The sequence below is a fragment of the Cibotium barometz genome, chromosome 6, assembly GCF_041138505.1.
Source record: "Cibotium barometz isolate CiBa-2024 chromosome 6, ASM4113850v1, whole genome shotgun sequence".
Classification (NCBI taxonomy): domain Eukaryota; kingdom Viridiplantae; phylum Streptophyta; class Polypodiopsida; order Cyatheales; family Cibotiaceae; genus Cibotium; species Cibotium barometz.
In genome coordinates, this window is record NC_141051.1 from 24,055,971 (window position 1) to 24,080,227 (window position 24,257).

Consider the following 24,257-nt stretch of genomic DNA (forward strand, 5'->3'; position numbering starts at 1 on the left):
GCTCTGTACCCATAATTGTACTCCTCCTTTGTTGGGTCACGCCCAACAACCTCACTCTATAAAAAATAATTAAGAAAATATACAATTAGTTAAAAAACAATATAGTACATAACAAAATGAAAGAGGAGATGAAATGATTACTAAAATAGATACTTACAAAATGAGTAATGAAGGAGGACTTTCCTTCCAAGCTGAAGTGTGAAGCCCCTCGCTTCCATAGTTAGGAAGCACTTGCCGCTGCTTGTTGTTGAAAAGCACGTGGGTGCTTTCTCATACGAAGCTGTGTGCGTCCCTCCACTTCTCGGTCATGCAAACGCTGGGTCCGTTTTTACCCCCCTTATGGTCGAAACTGGACTAAGGCGTGTGATAGCTCAAGAGACAAGCGTATCGTTCAAGGGGTCCTAGCGTGCTTTACAGCACAATGTTCACCTATCCGTTTCTCTCCTATTAGAGAGCAAAAGCTTGATTCGTCTCTTCATCCACTCCTTGAAGAAGCAAAGACCCGCATGTGGAAAAAGGAACTCCAACTTAAGCACATCAATGACGTATTGCTTTGAAAGCTCATTTTGTGCTTTCCACTTCTTGAAGGAGTTCATGAACTCGAGGTTTACAAGTACATACATGCGGTTCATGACGCTTCCCTCATGCATCCATCACAAGGGCACCATCAACATTCACGGTGTATGGTGGGGTTCGTGGATCAAATAGTAAAATGGGTCTCATGGGGGCTAGCTCATAATGTGTAGATTAAGAGCCTCCCTAACGTCTACTAGGCCCCCTAGACTCCCTACTACGTCGTCATCGTAGTGAAGATAGACGTGAGGAAGCGGGGGTGGGTTTAGTCGAGGAAGGTGGTGTGGGGTCATCACAACCATATCGTGTGATGGGCCAACACCACTCGGCCCTGCGCCTATCAAAGGCATGGTCTGTCCCGATTGACCAAGTGGGGTAGATTGCCCCCATGGTGTCGACTGGGCGGATTGTAAGCCCACTTGCATATAAGATTAAAAAATAAGACTTATAGTACGTATAAAAGGTTAAGTTTGTGTATGTGAAAAGGCATGGTCTGCCCGGGGGATCCCTCGATCTTCTCACTATCGTTCTCTTGTAAAAGAGGAGTTACCTTTGGCTTTAATAGTGGGGAGCGTGTAGAAAGTCCTCAAAAGCTATCATCCGAAAGTGGCGCTGTCCACCCTCCTGCTTGTCTAAGTAGTATTGTAGGAGGTCTCAACAATGTTCTAATATCACATGTTGCCTTTTTTGTCTAAGCTTTAAGCATGGTTTTTGTTAGAGCAATCTTGTTTTGTTGCCTCATGCATGTATGTATAGGCAATGTTGATTGACCCCTCACAAAACCCAGATGTGGCAAATCTTCTATCTATTATAAACGAACAATATGGGCAGTAAGCTGTCTTGGTTTACTCAGACACATGTATGGTTCCATCAAACCTTTTCACATACACAAACTTAACCTTTTATACATACTATAAGTCTTATTTTTTAATCTTATATGCAGGTGGGCTTACAATCGGCCCAGTCGACGCCATGGGGGCAATCTACCCCACTTGGTCAATCGTCCACTATAACCACCTACTCGCGGATAACCACTCCTAACTTGACATAAACAGTATTCTAGATGGCCTACAACAATGCCCCATATCTCTATGCATAAGCTTAAACCCTAAACTCGGAACCCAAGGGTGCAATAAACATGAGGTTGAATGAATAAGAGAGCTTACCTTGACAATGTCAAGCCAAACAAGAGAAAACAACAACACAAGCTTAGACAAAAAAGACAACATATGATATTAGAACATTGTTGAGACCTCCTACAATACTGCTTAGATAAGCAGGGTGGATAGTGTCCCTTTTGGATGATAGCTTATGAGGACTTTTCACATGCTCCCCACTATTAAAGCCAAGGGCACCTTATCTTTGACAAGAGAAGGATAGTGAGAAGAGCGAGGGCTCCCTCTCCACTATAACCACCTACTCCTAACCTGACATAAACAATATTCTAGATGGCCGCAAGCTTGTATATGCTTGAGAATCCCCAACTACCTCATGCGGTGCATAAACACAAGCAGATACTCTCTCTCTCTCTCTCTCTCTCTCTGTCTCTCTCTCTCTCTCTCTCTCTCTCTCACACACACACACACACACACACACACACACACACATCATCCTCATCATCATGAAAACCAGGTGCACTCCATGCTCTGAAGCTTGCAAAATAAGATTATTTTTTTAAATTCTTTTACTGTGTTTTATGTGAGTGCTTGGGTAGCATACTTCTTGTAGTGTAGAGCATATTTGAAATGCTTGAATGAACATGAATTTGAAAGCATACTTGGAAGCAATGCTAGATTGACATCCGCAATCGACGAGCTTGAAGTCTATTCTTATGTTCGATGAGGATTCAAAAGTACCTCGCAAATTAGAAAATTACAAATTCATTACCACATTTGAAAATGAGATTTGTATCATGCATGACTAATGGCCACCTTCAACATTGAAGGTGTTTTGGTTCACTTTCGATATCGAAAGTGCTATTTGGGAAAGGGGGGAAGGGCATGTTCTCCTCTGTTTATTAAATTTAGGGGAGGCCACGCCATACTTTATGTATGGTTTTTAAAAAAAAAAAACTTCACTCACACAAACTAACACGAAAATCCTATGACTTGATGAATGATTTATAACTCAAATTCAAATGTGGTAATAAATTTGAAATTATCTATCTTTCTATGTATACTTTTTAAGATAGACAAGGCTACCCAAGCATTCTAGTTATTATGAATAATTAATAATTGTAAAATTACTAGGTTTTTTTATTCGAATTGACAAGTGGAGGAACCACGAGGGAGGCCTGTATAAAAAAATAGCAACTAAACCATTTTCGTAGGAAATAATATATTGGAAGGTTTTTAAATTCGTAGAATTTGAGATTGTTAAATATTTCAAATGCGAAAAGGTGGTGGAAATGAACTTGAACTACGTGAGAAGAGAGAGAGTCTGGGGATAGTTGCATGCTCTCTCTCTCTCTCTCTCTCTCTCTCTCCAGTTCTTGGCTTTCAACGAATTAGCAACGTTTATTTGATTTTGCAGTCTGCGAAGAAGAGTGCTGCTACAACTCCTTTCTTCAACAGGTACCCTCCTACCTACTTAGATCTTTAGCGTCCCTTTTATTTTTCTTCCAATAAATAATTTCTTTTCAAATTTACCTGATCTCTACTGTCTCTCGAACCCTAATTTACACCGAAAAGTACTGTGTTCTGTGCCTGTCACAGAAACCCTAAGTTCTGTAAACCCTAATGTGTATGTCTGTAATTGAAACCCTTGTTTTCCATCATTCTTGAGCAGGTCGACCAGTAGAAGGGTGCAAAATGTGCCCTATAAATAGGCCTCTCCATGTCCCGCATTCCTCATCTTTCCTGGCTTGGGAACAATCCAGCGAATCATCACAGGAGTATCTGAGATGGCATTGAGTCCACTTCAGCGAAGGAGCAATGGCAAGCAAACAATTGTAGAACAAGGTAGTTTACATTACATATTCGGAGCAAAAAGACTGGCTATTGTTCATTCTAGGTACCAAGGTGGGAGTTTCATCAAGGAAAGGAAGGAGATATCCTAAGGTGCAGGACAAGGATCTGTATTGTACTCATCTCAACTTCATAATATAAGCAAATACACCGCAAGGTGGGGGCTCTTCAGGGGTTTTTGGGACAGAGTTGAGTGTTTGGTGTATCTCTCTCCCCTATCTTCTCTGTTTTTGCAATAATCTCATAGTTAACTGTAATATATGATCAAGGCTTCCATATATGATACTATGCAACTCACCTCTCACAATATCGCATGGAGAGCTTGTCGTAGGCGTTCTCTGGGCATTGTAACACGACAACACAAGCCATCACCTTCGAAGGCCACCCCAAAGAAACCAGACAGTTACAAAAAGACTGACTCGACATCCAAGTTGCACCTTGCTTTATTATATATAGATATCAGAAGGTTTATATCATGCACGAAGGTCCTTCCTGTGCATAGCCATACTAATCATGGCTGTGTCACTTGGTGGTGCTAGGTAACAAGTGTCTTTTGCCTCATTAGGTTCTCAAGAACGGCAACGTTCCTTAGCTTAACACTGAATCAGTGGCCTAGTATTGCAGATCATTTATAATGTATGACCCCATTTGCAAGACAATTCAAGTATTGAAATAACCCTGCATATCTTCTTATAATTTTTTTTAGTGTTTTTTAAAGAGGGGAAATTCTGCTTAGATGGCAATAAAACTCACTCATCTTATCAACTAATAATTGTTATTATAATTGCAAAGCCTAATTTAATGTGTCCTCATCTACCTTCTTCTACATGTATAGGTCTGAAAATTTGAGGCTATATTCTTGTCTAGATCAATCATTTTGATCCTTGATTTGAGGTTCTTTTTACCACTAATTAAAGGTAAACAAAAGACAGTATTGAAGGTGATGATCATATTGATTAAAACATCCATCTGCGAACCTAATTGCCTCTTTCAATCTGATGAAGGATTTGTTAGAAAAATGGATGATCAATGGCAAGAGCCCCCTGGAGCTCGCATAGCTAGTTCTAATTCCAGTGAGATGTTGAAACATGAAGATCCTCTTACAGAATGGCAGGTACTCATCAGAATTTTTGCATTCGTAAACTTGGAGAAATTGTGCAAGTGGTTAATTATGAATTTATAGAACAAAATGCAATACATTTATGAAAGATAGTAGATTAGGACTGCCATGCTGGTGGAATGCGAAGCCCAATGAAACTAGGTTTACTGAAATGATCAGAAAATAATTGTGACAATCATGCTTGCAAAGAGTAACAGAAAAAGCTTCTGATTATCAAAACCCAACTCATCATTCCGTCATCCACTCAACGTTCAAAGTCTCCAAGATTGACTGCATCCTGTATGTGGAGAGGGGTCTATAAATCAATGTTTGTCTTGCTGTCCCACAACTGCCACAACTCTCACAACTCCTCTCTCTATGGAGTAGATTGAAGTATCTGCATCCTGATTCTAATGGATTCCAATGGTCTGAAGGTGTGCACTTGTGTGTGAGAAGACACGGGTATCTTCTCTGTTCCTCTAAATGTCAAGAGGATGGTGGAATCAATTTGTGCCATTCTCCTTTCAACACCATGAAGCCCTGCAGTCAAGCTCTCTCTCTGTAACTGTGGGGAGAGGCCGTTGAAGGCCTTCCATGCACCAATAAAAGAGGCTGGCCCTCTATCCTGTTTGGACCAGTGCATATATCCTTTAACCCCCTATGTACCATGCTGTGGGGCAAGGAGCACCTGATTCACCACCACCTCCAATCTAGTTGTCTAATAGAGCTCCAATAACCAAATTCTTCCCAATACTCTTCAAGATTGCTGCAAACGGCTGAGTTGGAGTGATGTCTATACCAACCTGGCAGCCCAAGTACCTTGCAGGATACCAATCTGGCAGCCCAAGTACTGTTAGTTCCCCCTAGAAATCCATGTAAAGTATCTTCAGACTGGCTCCTCAGTTTCTGAGATTGAAAACCCAACAGCTCCAGAGGCTAAACAAAAGTGCCCAATGCAGATGTGAAGATTCCTGTGTCTGATAAATATAGTTTGTGCTTTTCCTTTTTTAAAAACTTGTTTTTACTTTTCCTACTTTTGTAAATCAATTATTTTAAACTTTTGTTTTTTTACTTGACCTCCAGTTTCAAGGATTCAGATGCTTTTCGTTTCTTAACACGCAATGACCCAGACTTCTTGCTTTCCTTTTCTTCAATCTTTTGTGTCCGCTTTGCTTGTTGGATCTATGGGTCTACAGTCATCAGAAGCAAGCGAGATTCAAAATGACATCCTGGGCGAGTTCATTGATTTGACTCCATTATCTCCAATAACTTGTGGGCTCACTGTTTTCTCTTGAGTTGTCTTGTGACATCCCCTCCAGCTTCTAAGCAGCTGTTCACGGGCGCGGCATGTGCTTTACAACCTTTCCTTTCCACACTGATAGGACCTTATGCTTTTTCCTTTAGTGCACATCAATCTTGCTCTCGTGTGAGAGGCAAGGCTTATAACGTTTGCGCTCTTACGTGACACAAGCCAATCTTGCTCTCGTACAAGAAGCAACCCTCGTAACTGCTTGCCCTGTTGTGAGGCCTGAGCCAGTCTTTCTCTTCTATGAGAAGCACGCCTTACAATTTCCTGCCCTGTTACGAGGGACAAGCCAATCTTTCTCTCCTGTGAGAGGCAAGGCTCATAACGTTTGCGCACTTACGTGACACAAGCCAATCTTGCTCTCCTACAAGAAGCAACCCTCATAACTGCTTGCCCTGTTGTGAGGCCTGAGCCAGTCTTGCTCTTCTATTAGAAGCACGCCTTACAATTTCCTGCCCTGTTACGAGGGACAAGCCAATCTTGCTCTCCTATGAGAATCAAGCTTCTTGCCCTTTTGCGAGGCACAAGCCAACCTTTCTTTCCTACTAGAAACAAGCCTCAATTTTGCTCTTTCAGCCTTTATCTTGTCTTGGATCTAACATGAGACCGTGGGCAAGGTCAAAGCTTGTTTCTCTAAATGGAGGGCATGATAAAGGATTGCATCTCTAAATTTAATGCAAGAAAAATGCTTGTATCTCTCAGTTGAGTCAAGATGAAGGCTTGTTTCTCTAGCTTCAGAGGTAGCAATAATGGGAGCTCTAATGGTCCATAATCATATCATGGGACCTCTTTCCCTGTAAGATGGCAAGTAGCTGCTGGTCTTGTTCACTGTGAGACAAATTTTTGAAACAAAACACTCTAGCAAGCGGGACTCCTTTCCTGGCTGAGTGAAGGCCACCATTGTGGGGGTCTAGACTTTCACACCAATTGCTGGTGCAAATCTAGAGGTCTTTCTTATGAGTGTAGGTTCCTTTGGTGTAACGTCATAGCCACTCTAGCCCATAGTAGCAATGGAATACATTTCAAATCCCAACCAGGGCATGAAATGTTTTGTTCGTTTAAAACCTGGATTTTTTCAAACAATTCTTTTAAAATGTCTGGGCCCTAATCTAGTAGCGATCCGTGTATAGCAGAGCAAAAAAAAAAAAGCATCTTTGTAGCCACCTTGCACAGAAACTTCCTTTGTTGCCTGCATGTTTTGTCGATTTCATCATCCAAACGTGCCTCTCTGACCCCGGTGGATCTGCTACGACTTATATTTGAGGTAGGCACAATATGCCTCCGCATGGGAATATATCATTAAGCTGTCAAAATATGATAAGTGTGGGTTTGAGAAATGGAAGTGCAAGTTTTGTGACCTGGCAGCGTCGTGCGCGTGGCATAATAACCTGTGTGAAGTGTCAGGGTATCCCAGGAGGAGCTATGGAGGGTGAAATATCATCATCATGGTGGAGTGTGTAGAAGAGAGATGAAGCAAGGATAGAGAAGAAAGTTTAAGCCATGTCAATGGTCGTACAAGATGAAGAGATAGAAAGTAAGAGGGAGAGAGAGAGGAGATACTCAAGCCAAGAGAGAGCAAGTTTGCACAACTCAAATGATACTCATGTTTATGAATAAACACCTCAAGACATGCTTTTATAGGTATCAAGCCTTATCTTTTAGACCTAAATAAGGGCTGTTCACACCAATGGACACACTGTTAGCAATCATCTCCTGTCTGTACACTATACCAGGGCCTCTGTTGTGGGTGTGCCCGCCCGTTTAACTGTTTTCCCATTTTTCTTCACTCTCCATGTATTTTCCCATTTTTCCCAAAGATATGGAGGGTTGTCGGCTGTCCTTAGAAGCTGGCCGACTGTTGCTCTGGTACTCGACTTGGTCAGGTGTCCTGGCCGACTTCAGGCACGTGGTCATTGCTTATTTGCTGGTCGGGGGCTGCCCATTGGCTGGTCGTGAGCATGGGATGCTATTGGCCTGTATTAGGCTGGCCGACCAGCAGCCTAGGGCCATATAAAATGGCCCCCTTGCCCCACACTTCTCACTTGTCATTCTGGGATTTTCTTTGGTGTATACAGCAAAGTTACACATCTTCTCTCTCTCTCTTTCATTTGCGTTTTGCTCTCTACAGCAGTTGTCTTCACTTCCGCTGTGCATTCTGACATGGTATCAGAGTCCCAGGTGGCTTGAAGCTTGGAGACAGTGGGACATTGAGGGTTTGATGATTTGAGGTGCTGATTGGAGATTGTTTGGGCTGTACGGGACTTGGAGATCGGGTAGAAGGCGGCCATCACCGTTGGACAGCCACCTTGCATATTATTTGCAGCCTCTTCTTCTTCTTCTTTTTTTTTTCCCACCGACCCTCCCTTCACAAGACCTTGTGAACCCTTGAGATGATAGACTTGCTTGAGATGGCTGAGAAGCACGTGAAGATCCCAACACTCCCCACGTTCCCAGTGGATCGACAGTTGGACGGGAACAACTACGGCATATGGAAGGTAATGATGGAGTCCATTTTGGAGTCTTATGACTTGGCTGATTTCATTGTTGTTGGGGTTCCACGGCCGGAGTTGGAAGACAGGGAGTTACCCTCTATACGGATGGAATGGGAGGCTCAAGCACAGTTATGGGATTATGTCAATGCCCGCGTCCGTTCTTTCATCTTCCTAAATTGCACACCACAGGTGATCAATCACATAAAGCATTTGACGCTGGCCAGAGGGATTTGGCAGCATTTGGCTTCTTTGTACAACAGGGTATCACCCATGAAGAGAATCTCCTTGGAAGTTCAGATGCGGATGATGAATCTTGCAAAGTTGTCGACGATGCGGGAGCACATCAACAAGTTGCGGGCTCTTCAGCAAGAGGTTCTCCAGGCAGGGAAAGAGATATTTTCAGAGGATATGGCCATCACATTGTTGTCCCATTTGCCCTCTCAGTACTCAGCATTTTACTCCTCTTTGATCACCAGTGGCAGGCTCAGCACCATCACGTGGGAGGAGCTTGTGCCAATGGTCTTGGACCAGGAAGAGCGATTTTCGAACCCTCCACAGGGCGGAGGTTCTCAGGACTCGACAGGCCAGCGGTCAAAAGGCCGTAACAATAACAACAAGGGAAAAGGGAAGTCTTCATTGGAGAAGTCTTCTGAGAAGAAGCCGGATTCAGACCGTGAGAAATTGAAGGCCGAGCAGACCTGTAACGATTGTGGCGAGAAAGGCCACTATTGGAGGAAGTGTCCCAAGGGGAATAACAAGAAGAGTGCTGATTCTTCAGCTTCAGCTGCAAAGACTCCAGCCTTTGTGCACTAGGAGATTTTGGACACAGATGCTTCATCTTCTTCGAGCGAGGAGACATTTGGCTTCACCGCCAGGCATACTTGGAAATGGATTCTTGATAGTGGTGCTTCTAGGGCCTAGGCACATGACTCCTTCCTGTGATTTCTTATAGGATCTTAAACGGCAATCAGGTCGCATTTTCATTGGCGACAATTCCACCATACCGATTCACAGTGAGGGCACGATGGAGATCATTCCCGATGGCAAAGGGGGGAAGCATTACTCTCGTGTTCTTTATGTCCCCGCACTTGGTTTTCATCTGTTGTCAGTGCATGAGGTTTGCAAGACTGGCTTCCAGGTGGAGTTTGAGGAGCATTCTGTTGCTCTACGGGACAGAGAGACATGCCAGGTTGTTTGGGAAGGCGGAGTGGAGAACGGTACATACAAACTCTCAGCACTCTCCTCTCTTACAGGCTCTCAGATTGGTGACTTGTGGTACTTTCGGTTTGGCCACTTGAATGTGGATGCGCTATGGTGAGCTTTACGGGACCAGATGGTGGTTGGCTTGCCAGATGTTGGTAGCAGGCAAGGACGCTGTAGTTCTTGCATTCGTGGTAAGCAACATAGGGAATCTTTTCCGAAGCAGGCTTCTAGGCGGGCTTCGAAACCTTTGGAGTTGGTACACACTGACTTGTATGGACCTATGCAGACACCATCCTTGGGAGGTTCTTTGTATTTTATGCTGCTTGATGATTGTAGCAGATTCACTTGGGTTTATTTCCTTTCCCAAAAGGACCAAGCTTTTGCGCGGTTCAAGGAGTGGCATGTGATGGTGGAGAAAGAGTCTGGCTTGCAGATAAAGACTCTTAGGGCTGACAAAGGAGGAGAGTTTTCTTCCAATGCATTTGTGCGGTTTTGTGCGGAACATGGCATCAAGCGAGAGTTGGCCAATACTGGTTCGCCTTCAGAGAATGGAGTAGTTGAGCGTAAGAACATGACTATGGTGGAGATGGTGAGGACGATGTTGGAGCATCGTGATGGTGGAGAAAGAGTCTGGCTTGCAGATAAAGACTCTTAGGGCTGACAAAGGAGGAGAGTTTTCTTCCAATGCATTTGTGCGGAACATGGCATCAAGCGGGAGCTGGCCAATACAGGTTCGCCTTCAGAGAATGGAGTAGTTGAGCGTAAGAACATGACTATGGTGGAGATGGCGAGGACGATGTTGGAGCATCGTGATCTTCCTTGTCCACTTTGGGGAGAGATTGTGGCTACGGCTGTCCATATCCTCAATTGTTCTCCGACGACTTTAGTACCGAACATGACTCTCTTTGAGGCGTACTTTGGCATGAAACCAGATGTCTCCCATTTCCCTGTGTTTGGGAGTGATGCATATGTTCACATTCCAAAGAAGCAGAGGGGAAAGCTTGACTCAAAGTCCCAGAAGCTTGTTTTTGTGGAATATAACTCTTTTTCCAAGGGATACAGGCTGTATGATTTGGAGAGGAACAAGGTCGTCGTCAGCAGAGATGTGGTTTTTGATGAGCATGTTCCGGCTTCCACCGTTGATGACATAGTCACAGGGGTCGGAAGGGACGGACTGTTGGAACGGAGGGACGCTGTTCAGCAATGGGGACAGCAGGGGACGGTCGGATGTCCCCCTGGAGGCGTCCCTCACAAGGGACAGTGAAGGGGATGGCTGTGGGGGACGGCAGGGAGCCGTTGCGCGCAGTCAGACTGGTTTTTTCTTGCCCGTTTCTAGCCATTTGGGGAGGCCTTGAGCCTTTGAGGCTTGGGCCTTGAGGCTTGGCCCTTGCCTCTCTCTTGCCTTGAGGCTTGGCCTTGAGCCTTTGAGGCTTGGGCCTTGAGGCTTGGCCCTTGCCTCTCTCTTGCCTTGAGGCTTGGCCTTTAGGCTTGAGCCTTGGGGCCTTCGGCCTTGGCCCTTGCCTCTCTCTTGCCTATCTAATATCTATATAAGAACAAGGCTCCAAGGCTACAAGCACACACACACCCCTTCCAACTTTTCAAAGTTCAAGCAACTCTCTCTCTCTCTCTCTCTCTCTCTCTCAACTTTCAAGCCTCTAAGCCTCAAGCTACACTCTATGAGTGTATCTACTCTCTCTAGTCTCTCTCCCTCAAGCTTCTTCTAAATAGTAACTTTCAACTTCCAAGCCTCTCACACAAGGCCCTACTCTCTACTATCTAGACTCTCTCTCTTTCTCTCACCTCTCCCTCAAGCCTCTTGAGTCTTCCAACTTCCAAGCCTCTAGGCCTCTAGGCTCTCTCTCTCTCTCTCTCTCTCTCTCTCTCTCTCATTGCTCAAGGCTCAAGCCATCTTCAACCATGGCATCCTCCTCACATTCGAGGGCTTCCCGTATAAGGACAACGGGATGGACATGTTGGGAGGAGGTTAACTACACCCCATCCGCTGATGGAGGTGGTTCTCGGCCATGGGCATGCAAGCTTTGCCCGTACCGGTGAACGGGTGGCGCCGACAAAGTGCGAGCCCACCTCTTGCATGAGGGTGGTCATGAGGTGAGGTTTTGCATGAATATCACGCCCGAGAAGAGATGGGAACTTCTTGACAAGCTTGCCGTCTACGAGGCGGTCGAAGCGGCAAGGACACGATGAGTGGCCGTGGATCCCACAACGATGGGGAGAGGAACTCAAGCCTCTACAATGGAGTCATGTGGTGGATCAGGATCATGCACGCCATCATCTTCACCATCAAGTCGGAATGTTTTTCCATCCACGACGCCGGCACCCTCCATCTCCACGGCCTCTCAACCATTACGTGGCCCACGGCGACAATCTACACTTGGGGAGAATTGGAACCCCAAGTTGAAGGAGGAGGTGGATATGGCGGTGGTCCGCTTCTTCTTCCACGATCACATTGCTTTTCAAGCAGCTAGGTAAGTGCAATCGATCATTGCCAATTCATCATTCATATTTTCATCATCCTAGTCCCCTTCTCATTAGTAAATTGCTTTCTTGAATAGGTCGAAATACTTCAAGGTCATGGTTAAGAAGATTGGGGAGTATGGCTCAACCTATACGCTCCCCTCATCCGAGAGCTTGCGCACTACATTGCTCGAGAAGGAGAAGCACATTGTAGAGCAAGCGGCCGACAACACAAAGCGGGTGGGAGAGGAACGGAGTCTCGTTGTGGATGGATGGAGTGACACCCGCAAGAGGAGTATTCATGGCGTGGTTGCATATTCCCGCGGAGAGATGTACTTCATCTCATCTCATGATGCATCTGGCACCGGGAAGAGCGCGGATGTGCTTACGGTGGAGTGGGCCTATCCTCCAAGGTATGTATTGTCACGTGCATCCCGCACTTGGATGCCACGTAGACATTTCTGTACAGAAGGTGCAGGACGACCTGGGATGGTGAACTGGTCCCATGTGAGCCCAGTTTGGGACGAATCAGCCAGGGATCCATCTCAGTTGATAGAGAAGTTGAAAGACTTCGTGCCTGACGAAGACAGATACGAGGAGATCCATGCCTTGTGTCTAGGAAGGTGGAATTCCTAGTACTCTCCATTGCATGCAGTAGCTTATGTGGTGGACCCAAAATTCCAAGGCACAAGTAGGAGAGCGATCGGGAGGTGAGTGCTGGATGGAGGATCATCTTGGACCGTCTTGTGCCTGATGCATCGGTTAGGCGCAAGATCAGGGACCAGCTTTCCTTGTACAGGTCATTTCATGGCTCCTATGGCTGTCATGATGCACATATTGACCGCTCCAAAGTTGGTGCTGCTCTATGGTGGGAGGACTTTGGTTCGGATGGCAGCCATCTGCATACTTAGCCAGGCCATTAGCTCCTCTTGCTTGGAGCAACTTTGGAGTACCTATAGCCACATTGCCTCTAGGAAGAGGAACCGAATCGGTGTAGAGTGTGAAAGAGTGCACAGAGCGGAAGCAATAGAGCACTAGAGTGTGCTGAATAGAGAGTGCAAGAGAGAGAGATATGGAGCAACTATGTTAAATATACTGAAGCAATACAGTCCCAAGCAAGAGACACAAGTAGTCTAAGTGAGGGAGCAAAAGATATACAAGACAAGATACAAAATTGAGAGGCCAGTCCACCTATTTATAGGTGGGGAGTGCTGGCCGACTGGACATCAATAGCTGGCCGATTGGGAAAAAACCATACGGGCTGGGAAAAATCCCAGAAAAATATATAAAATACGGGTGGCAAGCCCACAATCAAGGGCCATGCAAAAGGAACTAAAAGGACACCAAAAATGGGTAGAAACTAGGGATGAATGTGCTAACATCCCCTCTCAGCACCAGATGTTGAACAAACTCCGAGAAGCCGAAGAAGTCGTCCTCTATCAAAGACAAAAGAATGCAGCAACAAAAGGTACCAGGAGAGCTCCACAAGCAATCTCCACAGCAACTCAGCTACAAAAGCAAGAGAACAAGCTGCCAAGTACACTGCTCCTCTAGAAGAAAATAAACAAGTGGGCTGCGTCGTGCTGCTCCAAATATCGGTGCCAAACCCAAATGTAAACACAGTGCCACAAAAATCCCTAAAAGCCTGTAGCTCCAAGAAGATAATACCCTCAAAAGAAAGAGTCCATCCGCTCCAACTCTGAACCAAGAGTAGCCAAATGCTGTACAATAGCATCCTCCCCGAAGGTCGGCATCGCCAGATGTAAGAACTCGGGTGTTAGACATCATCCCCTACTTGCTGGCTTCCTATTTGGTGTCCTATTTTAGCCTCTAGGGCTGACCATGTTAGTCAGAGGGGCTGGTCACCCCTCACATATATTTTACCCATATTTATTCCCCATTTATGGTCTTGGGTATTTTTCCCAGTCGTGGAGGCACTTTATCTCCTGTCGGCTGCCTTCATGTAGGTGTATATATAGCCGGCATGCCTCCCTCACATATTCATTGCTTGCCTAGCTTGTCTAGCTGCAGTCCCTTACATACGAGGTTCTCCCCTCTTGCTTAGGACATGTATTCCTTTTGGTGATGATATTGAGAGCAGGTTCTCACCTGTGTTTCCTCTCCATCTCTCTCTCTCACTCTCTCTCCTGTGTTTCCACTTTCCCTTCTTCCGTTGCACATTCTATCATGGTATCAGAGCGCCGGTGATTGCAGCGTTGGATGCTCCCTCCTCTACCTCTTGATTTCTGCGGTTTTCAGCCTGTGGACAGATCTGTGTTTTTTCATGCGTTGAAGCTTGCGTTTCAGGTCAATCAAGGGCTGACTCATCCCCAATTCAGTGGGCTGCAGTCCCTCTTCATCAAGGCATCAGTTGGCAGCCTCTAGGCGGCCTAACAGGGGCGTTTTTTTCAGGGCAGCATACCTGCTCTTCTGGTGGCACCTTCCAGGGTTCTCAGGCGACTGTTTTTCAGGGGCTGGGCAGCAACATTGCTGTCCCAACACACGGACACACTTGACCACAATCCAGAATCCTCACACAGAGTAAGGGAAATAGGAACATTCATAGTAGTGGTAACTGAAGTAGTAGTAGCCTCCTCAATAGCATCACACAGCATAGAAGTAGGCTCCTCCATAGAAGGCAAAGAGACTAGCAACACATCCTCGTCACTGGTTGACGAAGAAAGAGTCGGAGGCGAAGCAATAGGAGACAAATCCCCCTCAGAAGCTGTGAGCAAAGATAGCCCACTGGGCTGCTGTCCTGAAAAAACAGGCCGCCTAGATCCAAACTCCAAGTAGAAGTAAAACGCTAATGAGAAAATTACCTTCTGGCTGCAAGCGATGAAGCCAAACTGAAGGGAAAGCAATCAGTAGAAGCTGTCCAGAAAACGCAGCAACTAGAGGGCTGCAAATCTGAGAAAAACGCAGAGGTGAAGGGGCTGTAAATAGGGCTGAATCTGGGGCAGCAAAGGGAGTCACTGAACCGGGAGCGATGATACCATGAAAGAGTGCACAGAGTGGAAGCAATAGAGCACTAGAGTGTGCTGAATAGAGAGTGCAAGAGAGAGAGAGATATGGAGCAACTATGCTGAATTTTATTAAGCAATACAGTCCCAAGCAAGAGACACAAGTAGGCTCATAAGTGAGGGAGCAAAAGATATACAAGACAAGATACAAAATAGAGAGGCCAGCCCACGTATTTATAGGTGGGGAGTGCTGGCCGACTGGGAAAAAACCATACGGGCTGGGAAAAATCCCAGAAAAATATGTAAAATATGGGTGGCCAGCCCACAATCAAGGGCCATGCAAAAGGGACCAAAAGGACACCAGAAATGGGCAAAAATTGGGGATGAATGTGCTAAGAGAGTGTGCGAATGACCTTGTCTTCGTTAGCGTGAACTCGCGAATGCTTTGCAAGAGCGTGACCAAGAAGGCAGATGCCTTCACCGAATGGGAGATGAGTCAACAAGAAGAGCAACAAGAGGATGAGGCGCAGGAGCAGCATGCCAGTGAGGATGAGAGTGAGGATGAGCTTGATGCTCCTTTGGCACAAGCTATCCATGACCATGAGGCGACACTTCACGTGGATGATCATTCATCGATCATGATTCATGGGCCTTACTACTTAGCTCTAGCCTCTAGCCTCTAGGCTTTAGCACTTTTTGTCATTGACTCATTTGAGTCCGTCTATGTATTCTGCCTCCCTAAGGCTTAGTCTTGACTCTTGAGTCATAACTCATTTTGTATCTACTTAATTATTAATACAATCAACCGTCAACGCCTTCACTCTTTGATTGGCGTATTTTGTTAATATGACTCAAAAGCTTACCATTTTAGTGCAAATTTGTGCTCATTTTGATGTACTTCCAAAGTAGAATAAGTGTAGAGTAAAAAAACTTAAAAAAAAAGTATTTTTTGAGTGCCGTTCCCTCCCCCGTCCCCGTTCCCTACTTATGGCTGTCCCCTGTCCCGTCCCCATCCCCGTCCCCCATTACCGTCCCCCGTCCCTTGTGACTATGGTTGATGAGCTGCCACTTCTTGGAGGCCCAAACGAGTCTGATGATGATTCCCAGTTGATTGTTCCAGCTGGACAGCCTCAGTCAGTTGAGGAGGTTGAGCCCAAGGCTGGAGATGAGCCGCCATAGCAGCAGGAGGCTCCGCGTTCTGTTCGAGTATCCAGGTGGTTGTTAGACACCCTTCGGGAGTCAGGTGTTATGGAGCTTCCCTCCGAATGGACCACAGAGGACGGACCTCGAAGATCGCATACAAAAGTCATTCAGTGGAGCTCTTATAGGTAAACTATGCTTTGATGTCTCGTATCATGTGGGACAAAGAGCCCACTTCCGTCAAGGAAGCCCTTGCACAGGAATCAGGATACTTGGAGGAAAGCCATGCAGGTGGAACTGGATGCCATAGAGAAGAATAAAAGTTGGGAGTTGGTTCCGAGGCTGTCAAAACGGTCAGTCATTGGTGTCAAGTGGGTCTTTAAGACCAAGTATATGTCAGATGGGTCGATGGACAAACACAAAGCCAGAGTTGTGGCTAAGGGTTATGCTTAGCGGCTTGGCATCGACTATGAGGATACCTTTGCACCGTCAGCAAGGATGACCATAATTCGGACTGTTTTTGTCCTTGCTTCTTCTCAGCAGTGGCCCGTATATCAGATGGATGTGAAATCCGCGTTCCTTAATGGTGACCTGCTGCAGGCAGGAGGTGTATGTTGAGCAGCCTCTAGGATTTGAGGTTCCAGGATTAAAGGGGATGGTTTACAGGTTGCAGAAGGCCTTGTATGGTCTTAAGCAGGCTCCAGGGCTTGGAATCAGAAGATTGATTCCTTCTTTCTACTACAGATAGAATTTAAGAGATTAGTTGCAGATCCTAGCTTGTATCTCTTATGGGAACGCGGCATGGTCACATTGATTATCCTTTATGTTGATGACCTCATTCTCATTGGCGGTCATGTGGCGCACCTTGCAGTGACGAAGGCTACCTTGTCAAAGGAGTTTGAGATGACCGATTTAGGCTTACTCCACTTCTTCTTGGGATTGGAGATCTGGCAGACCCAGAGGGGGTTCTTTGTCTCTCAGCAACGGTATGTCCATGAGTTGCTTGAGGCCTTTGGGATGGAGAAATGCAAGCCTATCACGTCACCGATGGACCCGAACACGAAGCTTACAGTCAATGATCCTTGTGAGCCCATTGATGCCTCTCTGTACCGGAAGCTGGTTGGTTCATTGATCTGGTTGCTGAACACTAGATTGGACTTGACTTTCTTGTGGGGCTGTTGAGCTTGTTTATGCAGATGCCGTTGAAGTCTCATTGGGACGTAGGATTGTGGATCTTGCGGTATCTGCAGGGTACAAAGGATCTTGGACTCTTCTATGACACTTGAGGTGAAACGAAGGACCGAGTTCGACTCCAAGGTTGGAGTGACTTAGATTGGGGAGGAGATCTACATCAGGCTACAGTCTTACCCTCGGCTCAGGAGCTGTTTCATGGAGCAGCAAGAGGCAGCCAACTATTGCCTTGTTGTCTACAGAGGCAGAGTACCGGGCTGCTTGTGGTGCTGCTTGCGAGGTTGTGTGGCTGCAGAGGTTGCTTGGCGAGATTGGGTTTCCATAGGAGGAGCCCACGGTCATCCAGTGCTATAACCAGAGTTGTATCGCTATTGCTCGGAACTCGGGTCCGAAACCAAGCACATAGAGATACAATATCACTTTGTTCGTGAGAAGATCTTGGTTGGTGACATCTTGCTTCTTTTGTTCGACGGAGGACAATGCAACGGACCTCTTCACGAAGTCTCTACCTTAGGCTATGCTCCGGCTCCAACTCATTGGGGTTGGTTCCACATCCAAGAGCTGAGAGGGGGTGTTAGCAGTCACCTCCTGTCTTTACACTATACCAGGGTCTTTGTTGTGGGTGTGCTTGCCCGTTTTAGTGTTTTTCCATTTTTCCTCACTCTCCATGTATTTTTCCATTTTTCCCTGAGATGTGGAGGGCTGTCGGCTGTCCTCAGAAGCTGGTTGACTGCTGCTCTGGTACCCGACCTGGTTAGGTGTCCTGGCCTACTTGCTTATTTGCTGGTTGGGGGCTGCCCATTGGCTGGTCGTGAGCATGGGCTGCTGTCAGCCTGTTTTAGGCTGGTCGACCAGCAGCCTAGGGCCATATAAAATGCCCCCCTTACCCCCACACTTCTCACTTGTCATTCCAGGATTTTCTTTGGTGTATATAGTAGAGTTACACAGCTTCTCTCTCTCTCTCTTTCATCTGCGTTTTGCTCTCTACAGCAATTGTCTTCATTTCCGCTGTGCATTCTGACACACACTACTAGACTCTGAAACTAATCGGGTCCACCCGTCCGTAGGATGGTGCCGTCGAGGCATTCCATCCTCCCACTTTCCACCCTATTCACGCGTCAATTTGTTTTCTAATTAATCCTACCACACTCTTTGACATAAATAAACATGTTCCTTAATTAAGGCCCTTTTTCACAAGGTTTATTAAAACAGCCTTTTTTCACAGTACAATAATGCCAAGACAAGATTTAAAAGAAAAGTTTATACATGAATCAATTCCATACAAGCCAAACCGGCTCTCTTATTCTTATACGCCGATGATCTAGAATTCGGCCTTCCAGCCTCTACATGCTGGGCAAAATCCTACGGGACCATCTTGATATAAAACATCAACTCTTAGCTAAAAAGTTGATGCAAAATATTCACTTTTAGCTAAAACGTTGTTGCTCTACATAAGGTGGTTGCAAATGTTATAGCTAAATGGTTCTTACCATGTTTAGTAGCCAATATGATTTGAACCCAAGCCCCCATGTCATATTTTACAAAAGCACTTTACAAAAGCACATTTTAGAAATGGAGATGGGCCCACAAAACATTCTGCAGATTGTCACTGATAATGGGTCCAATTGTGTCTCTACTTTGGTGGGCAGAGGTTGAGGCTCTAGTGAAGGTAAGTTTGCCCTTATATAGTGTCCTTTGCATCACAGATATGGAGGGCAGTACACATGGGCTCTTATATGAGTTCATGGACAAGATCGGTGAAGGACTTAAGTAATACATTGTCTTGTCGGCTAAGAGGTACAACTAACTATGTTATAATTGGATGTCCTTTGAAGTTAGCGTTGTGCAATCATGGGTCTTGCATTTTGGACCATGGCTGTTTTTTTCAGTTTGTGAATCATACCATGGCTTCCTTTTAGGGTCCAGGACATCCGAGAGGTGTGGAACCGTCGATGGGATTGGTTCCATAGACCAATCCATGCGCTTGTCCACACGCTGTATCCTCTATGGCGCAACGAGGAATATTATAACAATGAAGAGATTGAAGAGGGACATAGTAGAAAGGTTGGAGTTGGTGCTACTCTTTTGGAAGAACGGTCACTTGGCAAAGGATTGTTTGTCCAAGAAGAAGGACAAAGCCAAGGTCAAGGACAAGTCTTCATCAAAGAAGAAAGGCAAGGACAAAGATTAGGAAAGTGACGTCCGATTCTTCTACTACCAGTGCTCTCAGGGCCCTCCTAGCTCAGGAGGACCTGGACGGTGTGCTTGTCTAGCCATAAGGACATGTTTCCCCCCACGCGCAACTAGCCAAAGGAGGCTTGTGGGCGGGAGAGGGGGCTGTTAGCAGCTCCAACTTTTGGTGCATGGAAACCGTGAATCGGAGTTCCAAGCATGAAAAATCTGGCAAGACAAGGTCAGCTTTAGTAGCTTTGATTGAATGCATTCAAATTCATTGCTTGGTGTAGCAGAGACTATGGATTGGATGTGTTTCACGTTCATTGTCCAAGGTTTTGGGACGTGATGTGTTCAAACTTCACAGTCCGCTGTTGGGGGATAATGGGCACGGTGTGTCCACAGGCTCATGATTTTATAGTTGGAATTCACTGGACATTGGTGTGGGAATTTGGAGCCAAACAGATTTCTTTGCTGTTCGTGGTGGCATTGTGTTTCGAGGAAGCAAGTTGGCAGGTGTGCTTTCCAAGGTTGATTCCGTACGTACGTACGGATCTGTACAGTACGGTACAGCCGTACGGCACGGTACAGTACCGTACTGTACGGATCCGCACGATATATATATATATATATATATATATTTTTTTTTTTTTCCCCTGAGGCACATGACGAGGATGCATTGGAGCTTGTTGTTGCTGAGCTAGAGTTCGATGAAGAGGGCAATGGTATCAATGATGGAGGCATGCTCTCTTCAGAAGACTCATCATCTTCATCTGATGATGAGATTTGAGACTCTTGCGTCTAGACTCTAGAGTCTAGACTCTAGAGTCTAGACAACTGTAGTGTTTCATTGTTTTGCTTTTTGCACTTGTGGACCAGGACATGTGCTAGCAGCTGTAGACATGATATTTGTACTCTCTTTTATCATCTATGACTTTCATGGTTCTTACTTATATCACTATGACTGTTAACATGAGGTATTGTGTAATGGGCTTGGTAACTGATAATTGATTTAAACTTTAAGTAATGAGGTTCAGTCTCTTTATTTTAAGTATTTTGGTTGCTATGTCTACAAAATATTCAGGTTTCTAGGACTGTTTACAAATGGTACGTACTGTTTACGTACCTTAAAATTTGTTCCGTACAGAAGTACGTTCCGTACGTACTGATAGCGTACCGTACACTACGTACCTTACCACCTTGGTGCTTTCCGAGGTGATTCCGGTATCTGTAGTACTGGAGGGTCCATGGTTGCATCTTCATCGGCTTTCTTCTTCAGATATTTGCTCACTATGAGCTGCAAAGGGGGTGTTAGAATATGTGCATCTCATGTGTTGAATAGAAACTAGGCCTTATATTCGGTTGGGAATTTATCTCATGCTATATATAGATTTATGCTAGTTGTGGCTGATTTATGCTAGTCGGCCAGGTTCATGATGCCTGTTAGCCATTTCATGGCCTCCTATATATTAGTCCTCCTCTTCTCACTCTTCTATTCATCCCTCCACAAGGCATATGTCCTCACTAATCTGTTGGCTAGGATAGCTCTTGTAAACCTCGTGCTATAATACAAAGGTGATCTTGTCTGATATCTCTCTCTCTCTGCCTCTCCCTCTCTCTTGTGTTTTGCTTCTGCATTGTGCAACTTTATCAATCTATGCCATGCTCTGCAAGTAGATGATGGCACTAGCTCGTGTCACACGATCACATGCAGCAGCAGGTGGTGTTAGTACGAGTGCAGCAGCGGACACCAGCATGGCAGCAGAGGATGATCTACTTGAGGCATCCTCCGAATGTGACCGAGTTAGAGGCATCAGAGGAGCCAGATGATGACATTGGCATGTTTTCAGTTAAAATCTTGTCTTGGTCTGATGATTGATCATTGATGTGACACGTGACATTTCGATGGTTATTGAAAAGAAAGTATGAAATTTGAAGCTTGAATGATGAATGGATGTAATATGTGTCATGTATCAGACTGTAGCCTGCTGACTTGTTGGCCATGTCAGGACTCAGGATGGACACCACATCTATGCATGTTTCTAATTACATTTCATGAAGTTTTTGAATGCTCTATAATTCGTTTAATCTGTACAGCAATATATAATCAATATCCTATTTTTTTTGGACGTTGTACACCCTTTTTGAAACGTTTATGAAACTTCTCGGAAAGGTTGAAACATTTCAGAAATGCATTTCATGAAACACGTGGCTACTATGCTCTAGCTGCTTCTCGTGGCAAAGAAAAGGTCTCTTTTGTGTCTACCTTCTCATCTTCCTCATCAATGTAAATTGTCACGGCCTTTAAATATTTTATTCTCTTAGTTTTCATTTTGATTAGTTTGATTCTCATTGAAGTTTGTATCAAAAGTATCCTCTCTTTTGCTGTCAAGATTGAAAACAATCCATCAAATATATAGTTCTCTCAGTTTTCCATATGGATTGTTTGATTTTTTAGAACTTTGTATTGAAAGTATGCTCTCTTTGCTTCTTATGATTGAAAATTATTCCGACCTTTTCTTTTTGGTTTAAGACCTCTCTCTCCAAAATTAAGTGACACTAATAGTAGACAACACTTTCCCCAAAACTCACTAGTGACTTTGATTTGTATTTAATCTCTTTAGTCATGAAATAAAAACTAAAGGTAATTTTTGTCCTGGATCACATGTTAATGAAAGCAAAATTTTAAAAAAACTATACATTTCTTATTTTTATTTTTGATAATTTGCGTTTCTCCACATTCTAGGTAGAGATGCCCTGCAGTGGAACTAGGCAATTGGAAGCAATGGTGCACATTTCAGGGGGATTCGGCCCTCCAAGTAGATTGTCTTTGTCACCAGGAAAGGCAGTTCCTGGAGCCAATAAATCAGTTGCATTTAGCAGCCCGCTTGCTACAACTATGGTGAATGAAGCACAGCGACCTGGAAGCTCAGACTGCTCTCACTTATCCAGTCGAACCTTGTCAATTGACCGTATCGGCAGTCCAACAGGTCCGGCATTGGGAACCCATCACGCCTTACTTCGAGTAGGAAGTCGTTCTAAAGTTGAAGCTCTGATGACACCCCCAGCATCAGATGCCGCAACTTTGCGTCGACAAGTGGAGTCTCTACAGCTTGACCTCGAAGCACATATCGAAAGTGAACAACGGCTGCAAGCTATAAACCAACAGCTCCGAGATAGGTGTGTTGCTAGCAATAAACCTACTGTATCAAGTGGTTAAGCAGCCTGTGTGTTGAAGTTACGATCCTCATTATACCTGTTTAGGCAGTTTTTCCCTTCTTTTCCAACTGTATTTTTCTGGTGACGTAAAGGCAGATTGGAATTGTACATGAAACAAAATCATGAAAATGTGGAGCGGGCGGAATCTGAGTTCAACACACTCCACGAGGACATGGAGCAAACGCTTGAATTGCAACGCCGCTTGGCACAAAGGTATGCAAGTTTGAGATAGAAAGAACTTTACCACGTATATGCACTCGATCTAAATAATAAAAAACTGAAAGAGTCCCTTCAGCTATGCTGGGTGTTGTGTCAATCTATTTCTTGTGGTTTACTGACTTGGATATATGCAGATCAGCATCACTTGAGAAGGAGAAAAAGGAGTTGGAACAGGCTCTGAAAACAAAAATGCAAGAGTTTGAAGATGAGCGGTTGTTGCTGCAATATCAAATTGCAAAGATGTCGGAAGACCTTCACGTGCGTACAAGTGCACAAGCTCAAGTAGACACTCTCCAGGTACTCTATTTCCAAAAATTGCACTTTACAAACTACATTAATTTGTGGTATGCTTCTGTTGATAGCTCCATAAAATTGAGCGCATGTGTATAAGATATTCAAGAGAGAGAGAGAGAGAGAGAGAGAGAGAGAGAGAGAGAGATATTAACGTCTGCGAAAGGCCAAAGTGGCCTATGAGACCAAAACATAGTACACAGCTGATGGTGTCTCATCAAAAGTAAGACAAAAAGGACTAAAAAGTCCTAAAACAGTCCTAAACAGCTATGAAAAGAAAGAAAAAACTCCTACTGAGGTACAACAAAAGTGTATAATATCTACAACTAGCATAAGACTGGTGTAATCTTCTCATCTCAGTATCTCTCTCATGGGGTGTTGTAAGATAGAGAAACTAAAGTGGCAGGGCAGTTGTCTCCTGTGGCAGGTGATGATGGCTCTAATCCACTGGTGATGAAGCGTCCGTGGACGAGGTCCTGGTAAGCGTGGGCGTCTCGCTCGACAAAGTGCTATGGCTATGTCAAGGGTGACTCCTCTTGAAGGACATCTATGGGACGTCTGGCTCGACTAAGTGCTATGGCTATGTCAAGGGTGACTCCTCTTGAAGGATGTCTGTGGGACGTCTGGCTCGCTGAGGGGGTAGTGGAGGTCCTGGTCGTATCTGCCGGGGTGGTCCTGGCCCTGAAAAAATCTGTCATGGCTCACTGGCGGGGTGGATCCTGGTGTGTTGTCCTGGCTCGTAGGAGAGCCTCTCGATGGCGTCTGAGCTCCAATAAGAAAAGCCCCGAACACCTCTGATCGTCAAACTCCATCACATGTCATTATGGTCCAAAACCCTCTCGGAAGAGACACCAGTATCTCCCTCGTATCTCATAGTACACAGTACATCGGCATATGTAGTGCTCCTCTAACTCCACTTCCTGAGAGAGAGAGAGAGAGAGAGAGAGT

At 45.1% G+C, this 24,257-nt stretch overlaps 1 protein-coding gene across 1 annotated transcript in view; it reads left to right on the forward strand.

Moving 5' to 3' along the window:
• The first annotated feature begins 4,372 nt into the window (after positions 1–4,372).
• Positions 4,373–24,257, forward strand: part of LOC147637542 (uncharacterized) — a 79,589-nt gene continuing 59,704 nt past the window's right edge. The window contains exons 1-5 of the mRNA XM_086798906.1: positions 4,373–4,456; positions 4,544–4,653; positions 22,327–22,760; positions 22,896–23,012; positions 23,153–23,315. Of these exons, the coding sequence (XP_086655032.1) occupies positions 4,558–4,653; positions 22,327–22,760; positions 22,896–23,012; positions 23,153–23,315 (810 nt within the window). The 5' untranslated portion in view covers positions 4,373–4,456; positions 4,544–4,557. The remainder of the gene's footprint in view (positions 4,457–4,543; positions 4,654–22,326; positions 22,761–22,895; positions 23,013–23,152; positions 23,316–24,257) is intronic.